Source organism: Parambassis ranga, chromosome 2, assembly GCF_900634625.1.
Source record: "Parambassis ranga chromosome 2, fParRan2.1, whole genome shotgun sequence".
Classification (NCBI taxonomy): domain Eukaryota; kingdom Metazoa; phylum Chordata; class Actinopteri; family Ambassidae; genus Parambassis; species Parambassis ranga.
This window is the reverse complement of record NC_041023.1, coordinates 11821883-11835671: the sequence shown is the minus strand read 5'-3', so window position 1 is coordinate 11835671 and position 13789 is coordinate 11821883. Positions and strand designations below refer to the sequence as shown.

General features: G+C 41.3%; 1 protein-coding gene across 1 annotated transcript; it reads right to left on the bottom strand.

Moving 5' to 3' along the window:
• Positions 1-3206: 3206 nt before the first annotated feature.
• Positions 3207-13789, bottom strand: satb1a (SATB homeobox 1a). The gene is made up of 11 exons (XM_028428579.1): positions 13679-13789; positions 11764-11993; positions 11404-11580; positions 11172-11298; positions 10487-10610; positions 9011-9122; positions 7953-8488; positions 6441-6638; positions 6191-6346; positions 4749-4952; positions 3207-4112 (listed from the first exon to the last, which is right to left on the bottom strand). Exons 2-11 carry the CDS (start codon positions 11978-11980, stop codon positions 3207-3209), a joined length of 2757 nt encoding a protein of 918 aa, XP_028284380.1. The 5' UTR covers positions 11981-11993; positions 13679-13789.

Here is a 13789-nt window from a genome sequence, read left to right as displayed (position 1 = left end):
TGGGCCTCATGACGTCGCCGTGTGCAGGTAGCTCTGCTGTTTATTTCAAATTCTGTCCAAGCAACATGAAATGTTTTGTCACTTTCGAGGTAAGGGATGATTATAAATTAAATCGTGCATTAATGTCTAATATATCACAGGATTGCAAAGATGAGAATATACAGTATCCACTTATTTGTCTCTTTCAACAGAAAAAGCACCATTAGCAACCAAGATCTTTGCATTTCACTTATTACTGCACCTATTTTTATCTAGTGGTTCAGTCATTGATTTGGTTTCAGAGCTCCGAAAGGCTTATCTGAAAGGTCAAAGGTCAAACTGTCCTTTAAGGGTTAACTTGTACTTTAAGGGTTTAATATGTTTTCTTATTAGGTAATACAAAGAATGAAAAATACCACAAGAATAACAAAATAATTTAATTAATTTATAAATGCAGACATGTAGAATCAGGACAAATACATACTAAGCTAATGGTGATCAAAATCTTAATATGAATATGCTCTTTTTCTTTAATAAATATATGTATTGAATGCACGGTGATATCTGGATATTATCTGTCATTATGTTGGTTAATTTAAAAGACAAATATGTCTGCGATAGGGAGGTGAAAGCAGTTTTCAGCTCCTACAAATGATCTGTATGTCCCGTGCATTGTACTGTAGCACACATCTTTTTCTCTTGAAAGGTTTGGTACATAATGGCAAGATAACTGTGGATATGTCGAACAACTTGAGATTGCTAGAATAAAATTGCATATGAGATTGCAAATACAGGCTTTCATGGTCCTTATTTGCATCAAAAAGAAAGGGGGATATGGTCATGTGGAGAAAAACTAAGAAAGAAAGAAAGAAAGATGGTAATCTGCATTGGTGAAACAAGGTTGTGGTGTCACAGTACAGAGGAGAAATAAAACACATTATGAATAAGCAAGAACACCAAAGGGGCTGTACAACACGTACGTTAATTAAAGCAGTTTTGTGTAGACTTAATTACAGCAATTTGTGAGGTCAGACAAGTCAAGTTTATCTGTGGAGCACTTTTAACAAACAGCTTTATCACAAAGTGCTTCTAACAGACAAGAGACCAGACACAAAAACACTTTCAAATCATAGCAGAACTCCATGAGTTAATATATACAGGTGGAGACATTCAGTAGCAGTGTTTGTATGGTGGTGGTGGGGGGTTAACACAAAGCAGGAATAATGACCATCATCGCTATTACCATCATCATCACATGCGTGGCATTTCAAGAGCCCCATTATCATCAATATTGTAGCTAATATTACTGATGATGAGGCTTTCATGGCCTCTCGTTGGCCCTGACTTAGCTATTGTCATGGAAACAGATGACAGAAAAGAGCATAGCTTTATTGAATGACTCTATGAAGCTATTCTGACCAAATGGGGCTTGAATGTTGCACTGTCTGAGTAGAGTATAGGAGCAGCAATGTGAAAGGTCCCAAGGAGAGACAGATGAGAGTCAGGGGCAGAGAGGAGGAGAGACAGAAACACCAATAAAAATAGCAGTTAATAGAAATAAAATTAAAAAAAAGAGAGTGAAAATGGAAAATGCTGGCAGCGCTGATGGTCATGTGATTATTTAGAGTCACAGATCCACTGGTACAGAATGCCCTGATGGTCAGAACAGAGGAATATTGTGCAATGGCTGGAAACAATGACACCGATTCACCAACACAGACACAGACCTATACGAGAAAAACATCAGTGTGAAGTCTATACTAATACAGATGGTGAGCATCGCATCATTAATCTTTAACAGCTGGCCTAAAATAGTCATCTAATAACTGAGCTCCATCTATTTTTCTAACTCTACTCCATGTGCCTCACATTTATAACAGACTCGTGTCTCTCCCAGATCCAGTTCCAGCTTCACTGAATATTTTCAAAGTTTACATGTCATCTAGTGGTGTTTTGTTATTTAAGATGAATGCAACCATATTTTTATCTGTCAGAAAGCAGAAATAGCACAATGCCCCCAGCTATTTTAGCCTGTGTGTGTCTGCACACAGGTTTTCTCACATGATCTTATCAACCTGAAAACATAATGTGTGACTGTTATTTCTGTATCAATGCTATTGTATTCATCTCAATGAAAAAAAACTGAAGTTCTGTCTTTATGTTTCTTTAATAACAGAAAAACTTACTTACCTTAGGCATCTTTTTTTAAACATAATTCCCTCTTAGGACCCCTCATTATTATATCATTACCATTAAACACTCCAGCAGTCATGGAGCTTCTGTTGTAGAAACTGTTAAAAGTTAAAAAATTAAGAAAGAGGCTGTCATCAAAAGATGCCAAAACATCTGAATATGAATATGACATCTAAAGCAGACCTATCAAAAACAAGATCTCAGAAAAGCTGTTGTCAGACTTTTTGTGTAATTTAATCACCTTTTATCTTAAGTCATGTGATCATCAACTGAGAAACAGACATGCATATTGACTGACTAGCAGGGACATTTTGATTGTTCATTCATCCATTGTTTCATTTATTGAAAATTGCACAGGATGCTTCCATCATTATTTATTTAACAGAATAAGATGACATACTGAAAAAATGACAACATATCAATACTCATACGACATGAATCCACTTTTTTCCTCAACAAACTTTCAATATGGACAAAACAGAAAATGTATTTAGTACAAACATAATGTTAAAGATGAACAGTGTTCTGTTTGATTCATAACAGATTCTGTGCCAACATACAAAGCACTATTAAACATATTAAAACAAAAATAACTGAGATACTTTTTATTATTATAAACAAAACCGATTAGCAGTCCAAATTCTACAAGGCATTTCTGGTATGAACATTTCTCAAAAATGTACATCATCAAACTATAATTGTTCTTTTTAGACATTGATATGTAATCTGAGACTCATTGTATTGGTTCCCATTATTCCAGACATGTATCTAATGTCTAACAAACATTATCTGTACACAGTCACAGTAACCTCTGTCTCAAGTGCATTAAGGATCCTCAAATCACAGAGCATCTTTCTAAATAAATACACAAATCTCTGGCAATGAAAGCTGTGGCATTAACAGTCTTCCTATAGCGTGACCACTCCAATCAATACACTGTGAATCTGTAATGATTGAGTTGTATTTGGACAACGTGGTGGTGGTTCACAGGCAACATATGGCTTGTCCGAGCTATGCCACTGGATGTACGAGGGTCAGATGTAGCTTTCTTGCTCCTCCTTCTGAGGACGAATGGTTTGAGTACTGACATTTGAGTCTTTTAAAACACCTATCTCACTTGTTTCACCCTTTTCTGTGTGATTCTTCTCCCCTGTTTGTTCTGTAAAATTCTGTCTTTCCTCCTCTGGTTGCCATGTGTCTGCCTGTAAAAGAATTGCATCTGTACAGCCAGGCTTGATGTCTCGACTTCGTTTGGGGATCTGGTTGTGCTCTTGGCTTTGTTCTTGGTCCTGGCTGTTGAAGAAGCTGCGGATGGTGTGTTTGGGCAAGCCTAGCTGGGCTGACAGTGTGTGGACAGCCTCCTCATCTGGGTTGAGGCCCACATCCTGGATGAAGCTTTGCAGGATTCCCAGAGCATCACTGGACACGTTTAACCCCATGCCTGAGACCTCATCTGGGCCTCCTATGTCATTATTATCTGCCTCTGAACAAACCCCATCCCTACAGTGGCTTTCATTTTTCATGTTGCACCACTTCACAGACAGTTTCTCTTTAACCTTTCCCTTTTTGCTGTCGCCAGTGGTCTCATCTCGGTCTTCCTTGCCCACATTTCCATCTCTCACCTGCTCACTGCTCTCTGTGCTTTTGTCCTTCATTCTTCCACTACAAATCCAGTCACTACCCAAACTGCCCCTGTCTCCTCTTCCCCCTTCAACCCAGTCCTTACTGTCCCCCCGCTCACCATTGCTGCCGCTGCCGCTGCCGCTGCCCCTGCTATGCAAACGTACTCTCAAATGTCCCCAGGTGCCCCCAGCATCGGACTCCGCTGGGGATGCAGCACAGGGTTGCCGTGGAGATAGGTGAGGTCCTCCTGCCTCAGGCTGCAGGGGTTGATGAGGTTGAAGATGATGTTGTTGTGGCATTGGTGAGTTGCGTTGATACTGATGAGAGAAATTATAGGTAAAAATGTGCTCATTTGGATTACTGGTTTACCTAAATAGGAAATTACCTGCTGTTAAAACTTGGTATTTGGTAATTTACAGGCAGACACAGTCAGTGGCAGTTTTTCTATATCTACCTGAACACAGCAGTTTTTGGCTGTGTAACAAGAAAAGCTGCAGGACATGATAGTTTTTATCATCTTATCAAAATGTATTGGAGTTTAGGTCTCAGTGGTTTGATACAGAATATGCTGCACAAACAAGAGTGATACACAACCATTTTTTTCACATGCTGTAACTGTGATTCTGTGCTGTAATCAAGCCATCAATCCAACCACACACAATGGAAGTGAAAGAAAAATAACTAATCAGCCTCACGGATCATTGCTTAATGCGGTAATCATCTTTTCTTTCTGACATGTGGCATTTAGCCGTCATTACTGTGCTGCTTTTCCATTGCACAAACAAGAGACCTAATGGTATTAAATGTAATGTATTTTCTTTAATAGATTTTTTGCAAAATGAAAGTTGTCAATAAGATTTTTTTTTCCTTTTTATTAGCTAATAACATGACATGAAAAATTTAAGACAGAGTTAAAAAGTAATATTGCATTTATGTTCTTTTTGCAGCCTTACCAGTGTATTGTCATTGCAGAACAGTGTGAGCCTGTCAGCACAGTGCTGCTGTGCAGTCACATTGCTGCTCTCCTGTTCATAGATGGCATCTCGTTCGGTCTGAGCCAGGCTGAGGAATCGGCGGATCATGCACAGGTTCTCCCAAAGGGTCCGGTTCTCTGGACTAGGATCCTCTTTCCAGCGCAGCAACTCACACAGCCACCCCTACAAGAGGTACAGCACCATCTAATTTAACCACCTAATCTAACATATACTGAGCAAAAACATAGCCCACTTTACTTCACTATACAAGTTTAAAAATTATTTTTTTTCACCACATTAACTGTTTACTCTCAACATACAAATATAAACTAGAATGTTAATTTTTAAGATGCTCTTCCGGCTAATCTGAAGATCATAGTCCAGAACTGTTTCAGCATCACGATGGAAGAAACTTGTGAGTGGCAGATTGAGCAATGTAAAGCCAAGCTAGTTTCAGATTCATGAACTGGAGCATGATTACTTTTGCAAGCAGGCTGATATGCTCACACACCCACGCACACACACACACACACACACACACACACACATACAAACACCTGGCTATAGCCCAGCTCTAGCACACAATGCCATCCAGATGCACAGAGCAGATAGAACAGAGAGCTCCAGCATGGCTCTGCCTGCCAAACAACCGGGTAATACAGAGAGAGAGAGAGAGAGAGAGAGAGTATGAGAGGGTAAAAAGAGAGAGAGAGAGAGTGGTATACAGGGAACTTAGAGAAAGTAAGGTAAAATGGAGGCCAGTGAAGAGATGGAAAAAGAACCTCAGGGGTTTTGGACCACCTGTCTGTGCTGGCATGACCGATGAATGACCTCTAAACATCTTGATGAAGAGGAGAGAGAAGAAAGAAAGAAAGAGAGAGAGAGAGAGAGAAAATAAAAGAGAGAAAGACAGGAAGAAAGAAAGAAAAAGAAAGAAAGCAATGGAGATATGCTCGAGAGAAAGAGAAAATGAGACAGCTAAAATCCTCCCATTCCATGAAGGGAAATTATCCTCAAAACAAAAGGCAATAACAAGCTTATGGGGCTGCCATAAAAATGAGAACAATAAACACTCAAATCATGCTTGTGTGTGTATTTGTTTTAGTGCTTTTGTGTGTGTTTTATGCAGTCGTACAGTATGGCTGTGTGTTAGTAAGCCGTGTGTATATGTGCATGTGTGTATGGCGACTATTAAAGCGATAATTTAGGACACAATAGCAGTCTGATGCACTGATGATAGTGCTCTGCAGAGTACAGCTGCTGCTTGATTATCTGGGCTTTCCTCCACACACTACTTTAGCTGAGGATTCATCATGAATGCTAAATTTGAACATTTGATCAAACAAAAGAAAATAGGTGCAATATGTATATGTTTGGGATCAGGTGTGTTTTTTATTAAATTTACACTAAAAAGAAAGTACCTGACTTTTGGAGGCAGCGACCTTTGCAAACAGAGCTTGAGACACTTTGGCTCTCTTCATCTCATGCTGAATCTCCTCATAGATAGAGGCGTTGATACTAAGGACACAGCTGTCTGTCCTTAACCCTCTGTCTGCTGTAACCGGGGACAGTCGTGCCTGAAAAGAAAAGGGGGAAACAGAAGACTGGGTTTAAAGGTCTTGTTTAGATAGACTGGTTATTGATTGCATATTTTTCGATCTTTCTGTTGACCTGTGTGGTTCTTGGTGGTGTGTTGTTGCAGCTGGGTGTGAATCCAGTAAGACTTCTCTCCTTCTCCTCTTGGTAAATGCGCTCCCTCTCAGCCTCAGGGAGCTGCAGGAAGCTGTACATGGCACGCAGGTTGACCAACAGAGACTGGGAGGCGTGTTTTGGGTCCTCTTCTTTTCGCAGGATCTCTGAGAGCAGGCCCTGCACATATGTACATACAGTTAGTACTCATTAGTTGAGTACTTGTGTTTCAGTAGAATGAAACAAAGTCCTAATATTACATATAGAGGCATTTGGTAACTATTGTTTTGGGTTACCATGGAAGTGATTTTTTTAATGGTTCTTGGTCTATAGCTTCATGTTTAACAGAATATAGATATATACATAAAGATATATTCAACTAATATTGAATATAGATTTATTATTATAACGCTTAACAACAGCATTCAGAAGCCAGGTCCTGTCAGTCTGCCAGTCTGATGCCAAATTCCAAATACAGGGTACAGATCTCATTTCAAATATGTATTCTTCTATTATCTTTATGTAAATATTGCTGTAACAAGATTTCTTAAGGAATTTCGCAAAAAATACCCATATCCAACTCTGGATCTTATTCAAAGAGGCGATGTCAGCAATAACAATCCACTCGCCTCTACAGCTAGCGTTAGAGTGTCTGGCTATACAGAAAAGCCAACAAATGCTACATGCAAATTGTAGGGCTCCTTTCCCGAAAGGAAATCAGATTGCATGCTGGCATGAGAGGAAACAGCCTTCTTATTCAAATCATGAATCGCTGTTGGATCCACCCAGCAAACCCCACCTTCCAAATAGATGGAGGCTTTATGTGTATCGTCAAATGACAAATGCTTCCCTCACGTCTAGATGACGGTTTGGCATTATGCCAAACTTATATGGCTGGCACCAGAGCACCTTGGACTTGGCAACGGGGAAACGTGGGGGTGGATAATAACTAACTCCGCTTATTGTGATGAAAATGATAATGATGGTAATAATAATAATAATAATAACAACAGGCACAGCCTGTCCTTTGTGCCCCATTTCTCTGGACTATGGTGGTGAATGTGAGATTACAGATACAGATTTAGTATTAAAGCTGATATGTATACAAAATGGACGAGACCAATAGACAAGGAATGAGAAAAAATAGTTTGAATTAATATAAAGGCCACAAGAGTGAAGGTGGCAAGATGGAAGGACAGTGAGATAGAGCAAGAGGTAGAAAGGGAGACAACATTTCTCCAAGGGGTTGTGATTAGTTGGCCCAGCAGCTGCTTCATTGCTGGCACCAGCTTTGTGCTGCAGAGAGCTGGCACCAACACACACACACACACACACACACACACACACACACACATACATACACACATGCACTGGGGGAGGGGGCACTGCGGCAAAGGCCATGCCAATATGCCAGTACACATACTCACTGAACACATTACCACAACACAAGAAAACACAGAAGACAATCAAACAGAGCTTTCATGCCGCCTGTACCTGAGTCCTGTTAAAAGCCACTCGGGCAAAGATAGCTTGGGAGATGCCTGCTCGCTTCAGTTCCTCCCTCACACACTGGTAGATGTCACCTGGCACGTCTGTTGGTCCCACAGAAGACCCAGTCGATGTCTGATTTTGCAGTCCAGTCACAGGGCCTCCCGCTGGGCCACACTGTGCCTGCTGTGTAGCTTGGGAATCAGGAGCTTTAGAGAAAGCCTTGGCAGGAGCCCTCCCAACAGGAGGGTGGTTTAGAAACTGCTGTGGTGATGATGAGAGGCCTTGCCCAGCAAGCATGCGACTAACAGCGTACTGCTGGTTGAGAAACTGGGCCATCACCAGCTGCTGGTTGACCATTTGGGAGCTGAGAGGCTGAGTTACAATCCCAGGAGGGGGCAGACCAAGGGGTGAGCGACCACATATGTTGGCTACTGCTCCATGAGGGAAAAGAAGGGTTGAGCTTTGATCAGCAGTGCTACCTGTGACTGACTGCTGGGTGAGGGTGATATGTGTGGACTGGTCAGAAAAGCTTTCAATCTCTGGTGAAGGAAAAAGAAAGACAGAAGTGCATTTATAAACACTGTAGGAGTTGTAATTCAAACCTTTAGAGATAGTACTTTGAACCCATCTTAGCTGGGCACTTCCTTTTAGAAACTACAGCTCTTAAACTGTCTCCTGTTTGTGTAACAGACAGCAGACAGTATCAAAGACTGCTATGTGAATGTTTCCAGGTGTGATCTATTATTTGTGAAGCATGGTTTGCATCAGCACATATTTCTTATGAGTAGCAAATTCAAAATGTGTGACTGCTTTTTTTAACAAAGGTCAAAGTTGTGCTATACACGCACACATCTCTGGTGTTTTTCCATTGACTGGACTCCAAGTTTGCTCACTCCTGACTCTAGTTAGCTTCTATTGACGTTATTAGCCTTAGTGTGTACATACTTTTATATACAGACAACCATCTTACCAACTGCTAGGAGTAATGACACTAATGGTATACATGCTGTAAAACTCATAATGCAAACTTAATGTTCACACATGTGACAGAAACCCCTCACCTTTGAAGCATTTGGACTTCTTGAAGTGTTTATACCATCGACCAAACTCATGACACTTGGCAGCTGACACATTTGCATAGTAAGTGCTATTTACAATAGATGATATCATACTCTGAAACAGAGAGGAAGAGACAATGGAAATTCATTACATTTCCCGAGCTCCTGCTATGGGCGGCCTGGGTGTCTCAGCTGTTCACACATCTGATATTAATGAACTCAGATCTGTGTTATTAAAAAGACCCCCAGGTAAATAGGATAATAAAGACAGATGAGTGTGTCAGCCTGTGAGCTGTGTGTGTGTGTGTATGCATGCGTGTGTGTGTGTGTAGTCAAATAAAACACTAGAGGTCATCAGAGACTATGCCTCGCTTTCTCTCTCACTGACTCTCTCTCTCACACACACAGACACACAGTTTTTCCCCAAAGACCTTCCTGTGCAATCTTTACATCTGATTACACCTTTCATCTTCTCATATTTATTTTAATCTGCTTCTCACAAACAAGAGGGGGAGTTGTTTAAGGGAGTTAAGGGAGTGATGGGCAAGTGAGAGAGATGGGGGAGGAAGGATTGGTTTGTATCAGATCTTGCAGAGAAGGAATGAATGTGAAGTAGCGACAGATAGTGAGCGATTTCTCTCTATCAAACTGTAGATGTCCTACATGCCCTCAGGCAAAATAACAGATAGACTAAGTTGATAATTATAAATATTCATAAAGACCCCAAACACTGCATGATTAATATAAATTATTTCAGTGTCTGTATTTGCTTAATTAAACACACAAGAATTGAAGAAGATTTGAAAACCAGATATGGATGCTATTGCTGAGTTCAGAAAAAAAGCTAACTAGCACAGAATGAAAGTGATGGACAGATAGGCGGAGTGAGAGTGAGACGGTTGAATGGCAAGGCTGACAGACAGGCAGGCAGGCAGGCAGGCAGGCTGGCAGTCGACAGAATCAAGATAGGCAGCAGCTCAGGCTGTATGGCTTTTTAAGAGATAGCCATCTCTCTTTATCTGTTCTCCCTCCTGTGCGCTGCCCCCACACCTTATCTGCCTCTGCATCTGCATTTCCTGTCTAACCATTGGACCACATACTCGCTTTTTGCTATGCGTCAAAGTATAGGCACACACAGGGAATAGAAGGGCAAATATATTACATGCACCCTTTAAACTTCAGTTTAGTGTGTCACTTCTGTTTTGAGCCCCTGTCAGACATAATTATACTCCTGTACATTAATTTGACATGTTTGTTTCTCATCTGAATGAACACTAATAACTTTTCTGTAAAAATACTTGAAATCCATCTCATTTATTTAAGCCTAACATTTCATTGTGGCTGTCAAGATAACACACAATTGAATGGTATGCAGCTGCACTAATAGAGAGATGGGCAGAAGAAGTGAATCATCATCACTTTAGCAGACTGATGAAGTCTGCAATGTCAGATATCCCATGTCTGTAAGAGGATTCATACCTGGGACAGAGGGCATTCCTTGGCCAGGGAGCTCTGGTTCATATCCTTAAGGAGCTCTTTCAGGGCATTTCTTACTGTGGAGTGATTCCACTGCTCTGCTGGCAAGTCCTCCAATTTGGGACAGCTATAGAAAGAGGAAAGACGAATGGTTGTAAGGCTTTCTTCAGTGCTTAAATCAGAAGCTATACCTAAACCTGTCCCCCTACTAGGCAAGTATGCAGTCTTAAAGTGAGCTTAGCAATTGATAGACCTGCAACAGGCACACTTAAGTCAGCATTGATTTTCTGTTTATATACTTGACCCATGCACACACTGTCTCATGAAAGTTGGGACTGTGGGAGGCTTCAGATTAAAACAATCATAGCTCCAGGTAAAACTTTCTTTAAGTTGTCAGAGAAGACATTTTAAAATGTCGCAGTAGGAAAAGTACTGGTGATAAAATGAGCAATAGCTGAATTCTATCAGCCGCTTCAGTATTAAGGTCCTGGTTTAAATGTATGCTCACTGTCACACAGTCATAAGGTACCAAGACTAAAACAGACATTGTGAATGCATTTATTAACATGGCTACTTTTCCTACAAGTTTCCAACCAACTTGTCTATTCTGCTATGTGCACTCCTACAGACCACACACACATTGAACTGTAACTGTAGACATACTGAAAAAGTAATGACTGCTCTCTACCTGTGCAGCTGTATTTTTAGGGTGATAACATGGTGAACATCCTGCAGCATGTCAGCCACTGTGGCATCTGGAGCATCTGTTACACAGGACAGAGGAACTGGATTCCACTTGCCCACCTGTATCAGACCTGCAAACACACACACACAAAAGTGAGAAATGGAAATCTGAATCTGAATCTGAATCTGAAAGATGAACAGTAACTGTATTCCCTGCACGTTTACAGACTGTGTACCTTTTGCCTGTGCAGCAGAGCTGTGGGAGTATCCCAGGGTCAGCAGGGCCATCTCTATCAGCTGGTTAAACAACAGATCTCTCTTGACTAACACAAACTCGGCATGCTCCTCTCTCCTCTCTCCCTCTGAAAGGCTTTCCCTGTGCTCCACCACGCAGAACACTGGCAGGAGGCTTCCTGGGGTAATGGACACACATAACACCATACAGAACAATATTCAGAGACAACACTTGGTTAATCTAATTATACATCAGAAGTCTAGGTCATTTGTAGTTTCTTGTAAGTGCACCTAAAAACCTCTTTGAGCTCTTCTTTTGCATCTGTTCTCTAAATCCTTCCCGAGATAACAGGCCAGCGTACCTTTGCTGTGCCAGTTCTTGCCCTGTGGCCTCACTGTGGGGAGTTTCTGAGCCAGGCAGGGATTCTTGGCCACAGGACTTCCCTGCCTGCTCCTCTCCTGTGTGGAGAGTTCCACCTCGTGTTGTTCCAGTCGGGCCAGCTTAGCAGGCGGGGGCCGAGGGTCTACAAGCAGATCAGTGTTCTCTGCTTTCTTGAATCCGTTACACACAGGGTCCATCTGTGGTCTCACACTAGAGATAGAAATACCTCAACATCAAAAAAAATTACAAGTTGTATACCAAATATCAATAATTTATAAATGTCTATTTTGTTCAGCAGTGTGGGTTTCTAAAAATAATTAATTTCTATTTTAAAGTAACGCAAATATATAGTGTAGCCTAATACAAGAAATAGCCTAACCAAGCAATAACATATTTGCATACTAACTACACACCTGGTCAGTGTCAAGAAAGTGAGAAAACTGTCACAGTTCTGTGTCTAAACACCTTTTGCAAACACTCAGATCTGAAGGATAAGTGCATCTATGCGCCATGACTTTCACTCAAATGTATTTATTTTGGATAAGCCTCTAAATCTAGTCAAAGGTCCAGTCAATAACACCGCGCACGTTCCCCGCATGATGATGCCTCACCTCCAGGCGCGTTAGTGATTCAGTTCTTTTTCAGTACCTAAATGAGCGCTAATCGTCCCATGTCTGATTCTGCTGAACTTTGATCGAGGTGAAACCAACCTGTTCCAGTCGGCATATCCGAACCTGCTATCATACATCAACAGCCCATTCTCGCATACAGCGGCTGTATCCACGCGCTGTGCTCGCTTCCATTGATCTCCAGGTGAAGATCAGATCCGTTTGTCCCCCCCGGCTGTTTCCAGACAAATGTACGTTTCTGCGTGCGTCCTTTTACTTACAAGATACAAATGATCTAGAATTTACTGTATGAGTAGTTGCGTCTCTATCCTTCCTTTTTCTCAGACTGCGCACTTCGGTCTCTCCGGCGTAAAATGAGTCTCCGTATAAGTTCAGGCGACCTCCCATTCTCCAGAGCACCGGGACATGTTGTTTCTGTGGTTCGAGCTTTGGAGAGAACAATGCGCGACGTGCAGAGCACCTGGAGTGCGTTCCCTGTCATATATTAGGCTACAGCACTGACTCCGGGACAGCAGTTGTTGGTTACACTTCAAAGAGCTGTGCGCACGCGGAGAGAGAGAGAGAGAGGAAATGAGAGAGAGAGAGAGAGAGAGAGAGAGAGAGAGAGAGAGAGAGAGAGAGAGAGACCCCCCCCCCCTCCCAACACACAGTCTCAAAAATACACGGACCCAGCTGCATTAACATATGGTGTAATAATGAATTCACTAGCGCGCTCCGTAAATGTATTAAATGTGACAATTGCGCATAAATCTATTTATTATGTTCTCCTGCATGCTGTGCACGCACTTATTATTGTCTTTAGGGTATTGGAGCTCTCCATGGTAACAAAGTGGAGCAGAGCAAGGTGGAACCAGTGACTGATATTAACTTCTGAACAATAATGTTGTCTTGTCAAAGATTCTCTGTGGCTGATGTATGATGGGTAGAAAAATCACAGATTTTACTCCAGGAAACCAATAATGTGCTTTCAGTCAACAATACAGTCACCTACAGTACAATTGAGTATAGTACAACAGATGCTAGACATAGTTATAAGTGGGACAGCCTTTTTAAGTTAGAATAATGTACCTATTGTGAAATACAGTCAATACAAGATTATGCTGCCATTGCACAGCATGGTAGTACTGAAAAATGAAATCAGCAAGATACAGATGGAAATCTTTCTTAAAATGGCTACTTAATTTGATTCACACACTGTTAAACTACAATTTAGGACCCCCAAATAGCACCCAAAGCTTAAAAAAGGCAAAAATGTTTCTACTTTACCTCAAAATTACTGAATATAGCCGAATTAATCAGCATTCGCAACTTCTCTCTTCTCCTTATAAGTTGCAGCCAAGAATCAGCAGACCTCCATGTGGCCCCACTGCAGACAGG

Excerpts from the sequence above, each read along its gene's own strand:
- satb1a (XM_028428579.1), bottom strand. The coding sequence starts at position 11,980 with ATGGACCCTGTGTGTAACGGATTCAAGAAAGCAGAGAACACTGATCTG. Across the intron at positions 11,581-11,763 it reads CAAGAACTGGCACAGCAAAG|GAAGCCTCCTGCCAGTGTTC; the intron begins GTACGCTGGCCT and ends CCATTACCCCAG. Across the intron at positions 9,123-10,486 it reads AGGAATGCCCTCTGTCCCAG|AGTATGATATCATCTATTGT; the intron begins GTATGAATCCTC and ends TCTCTGTTTCAG.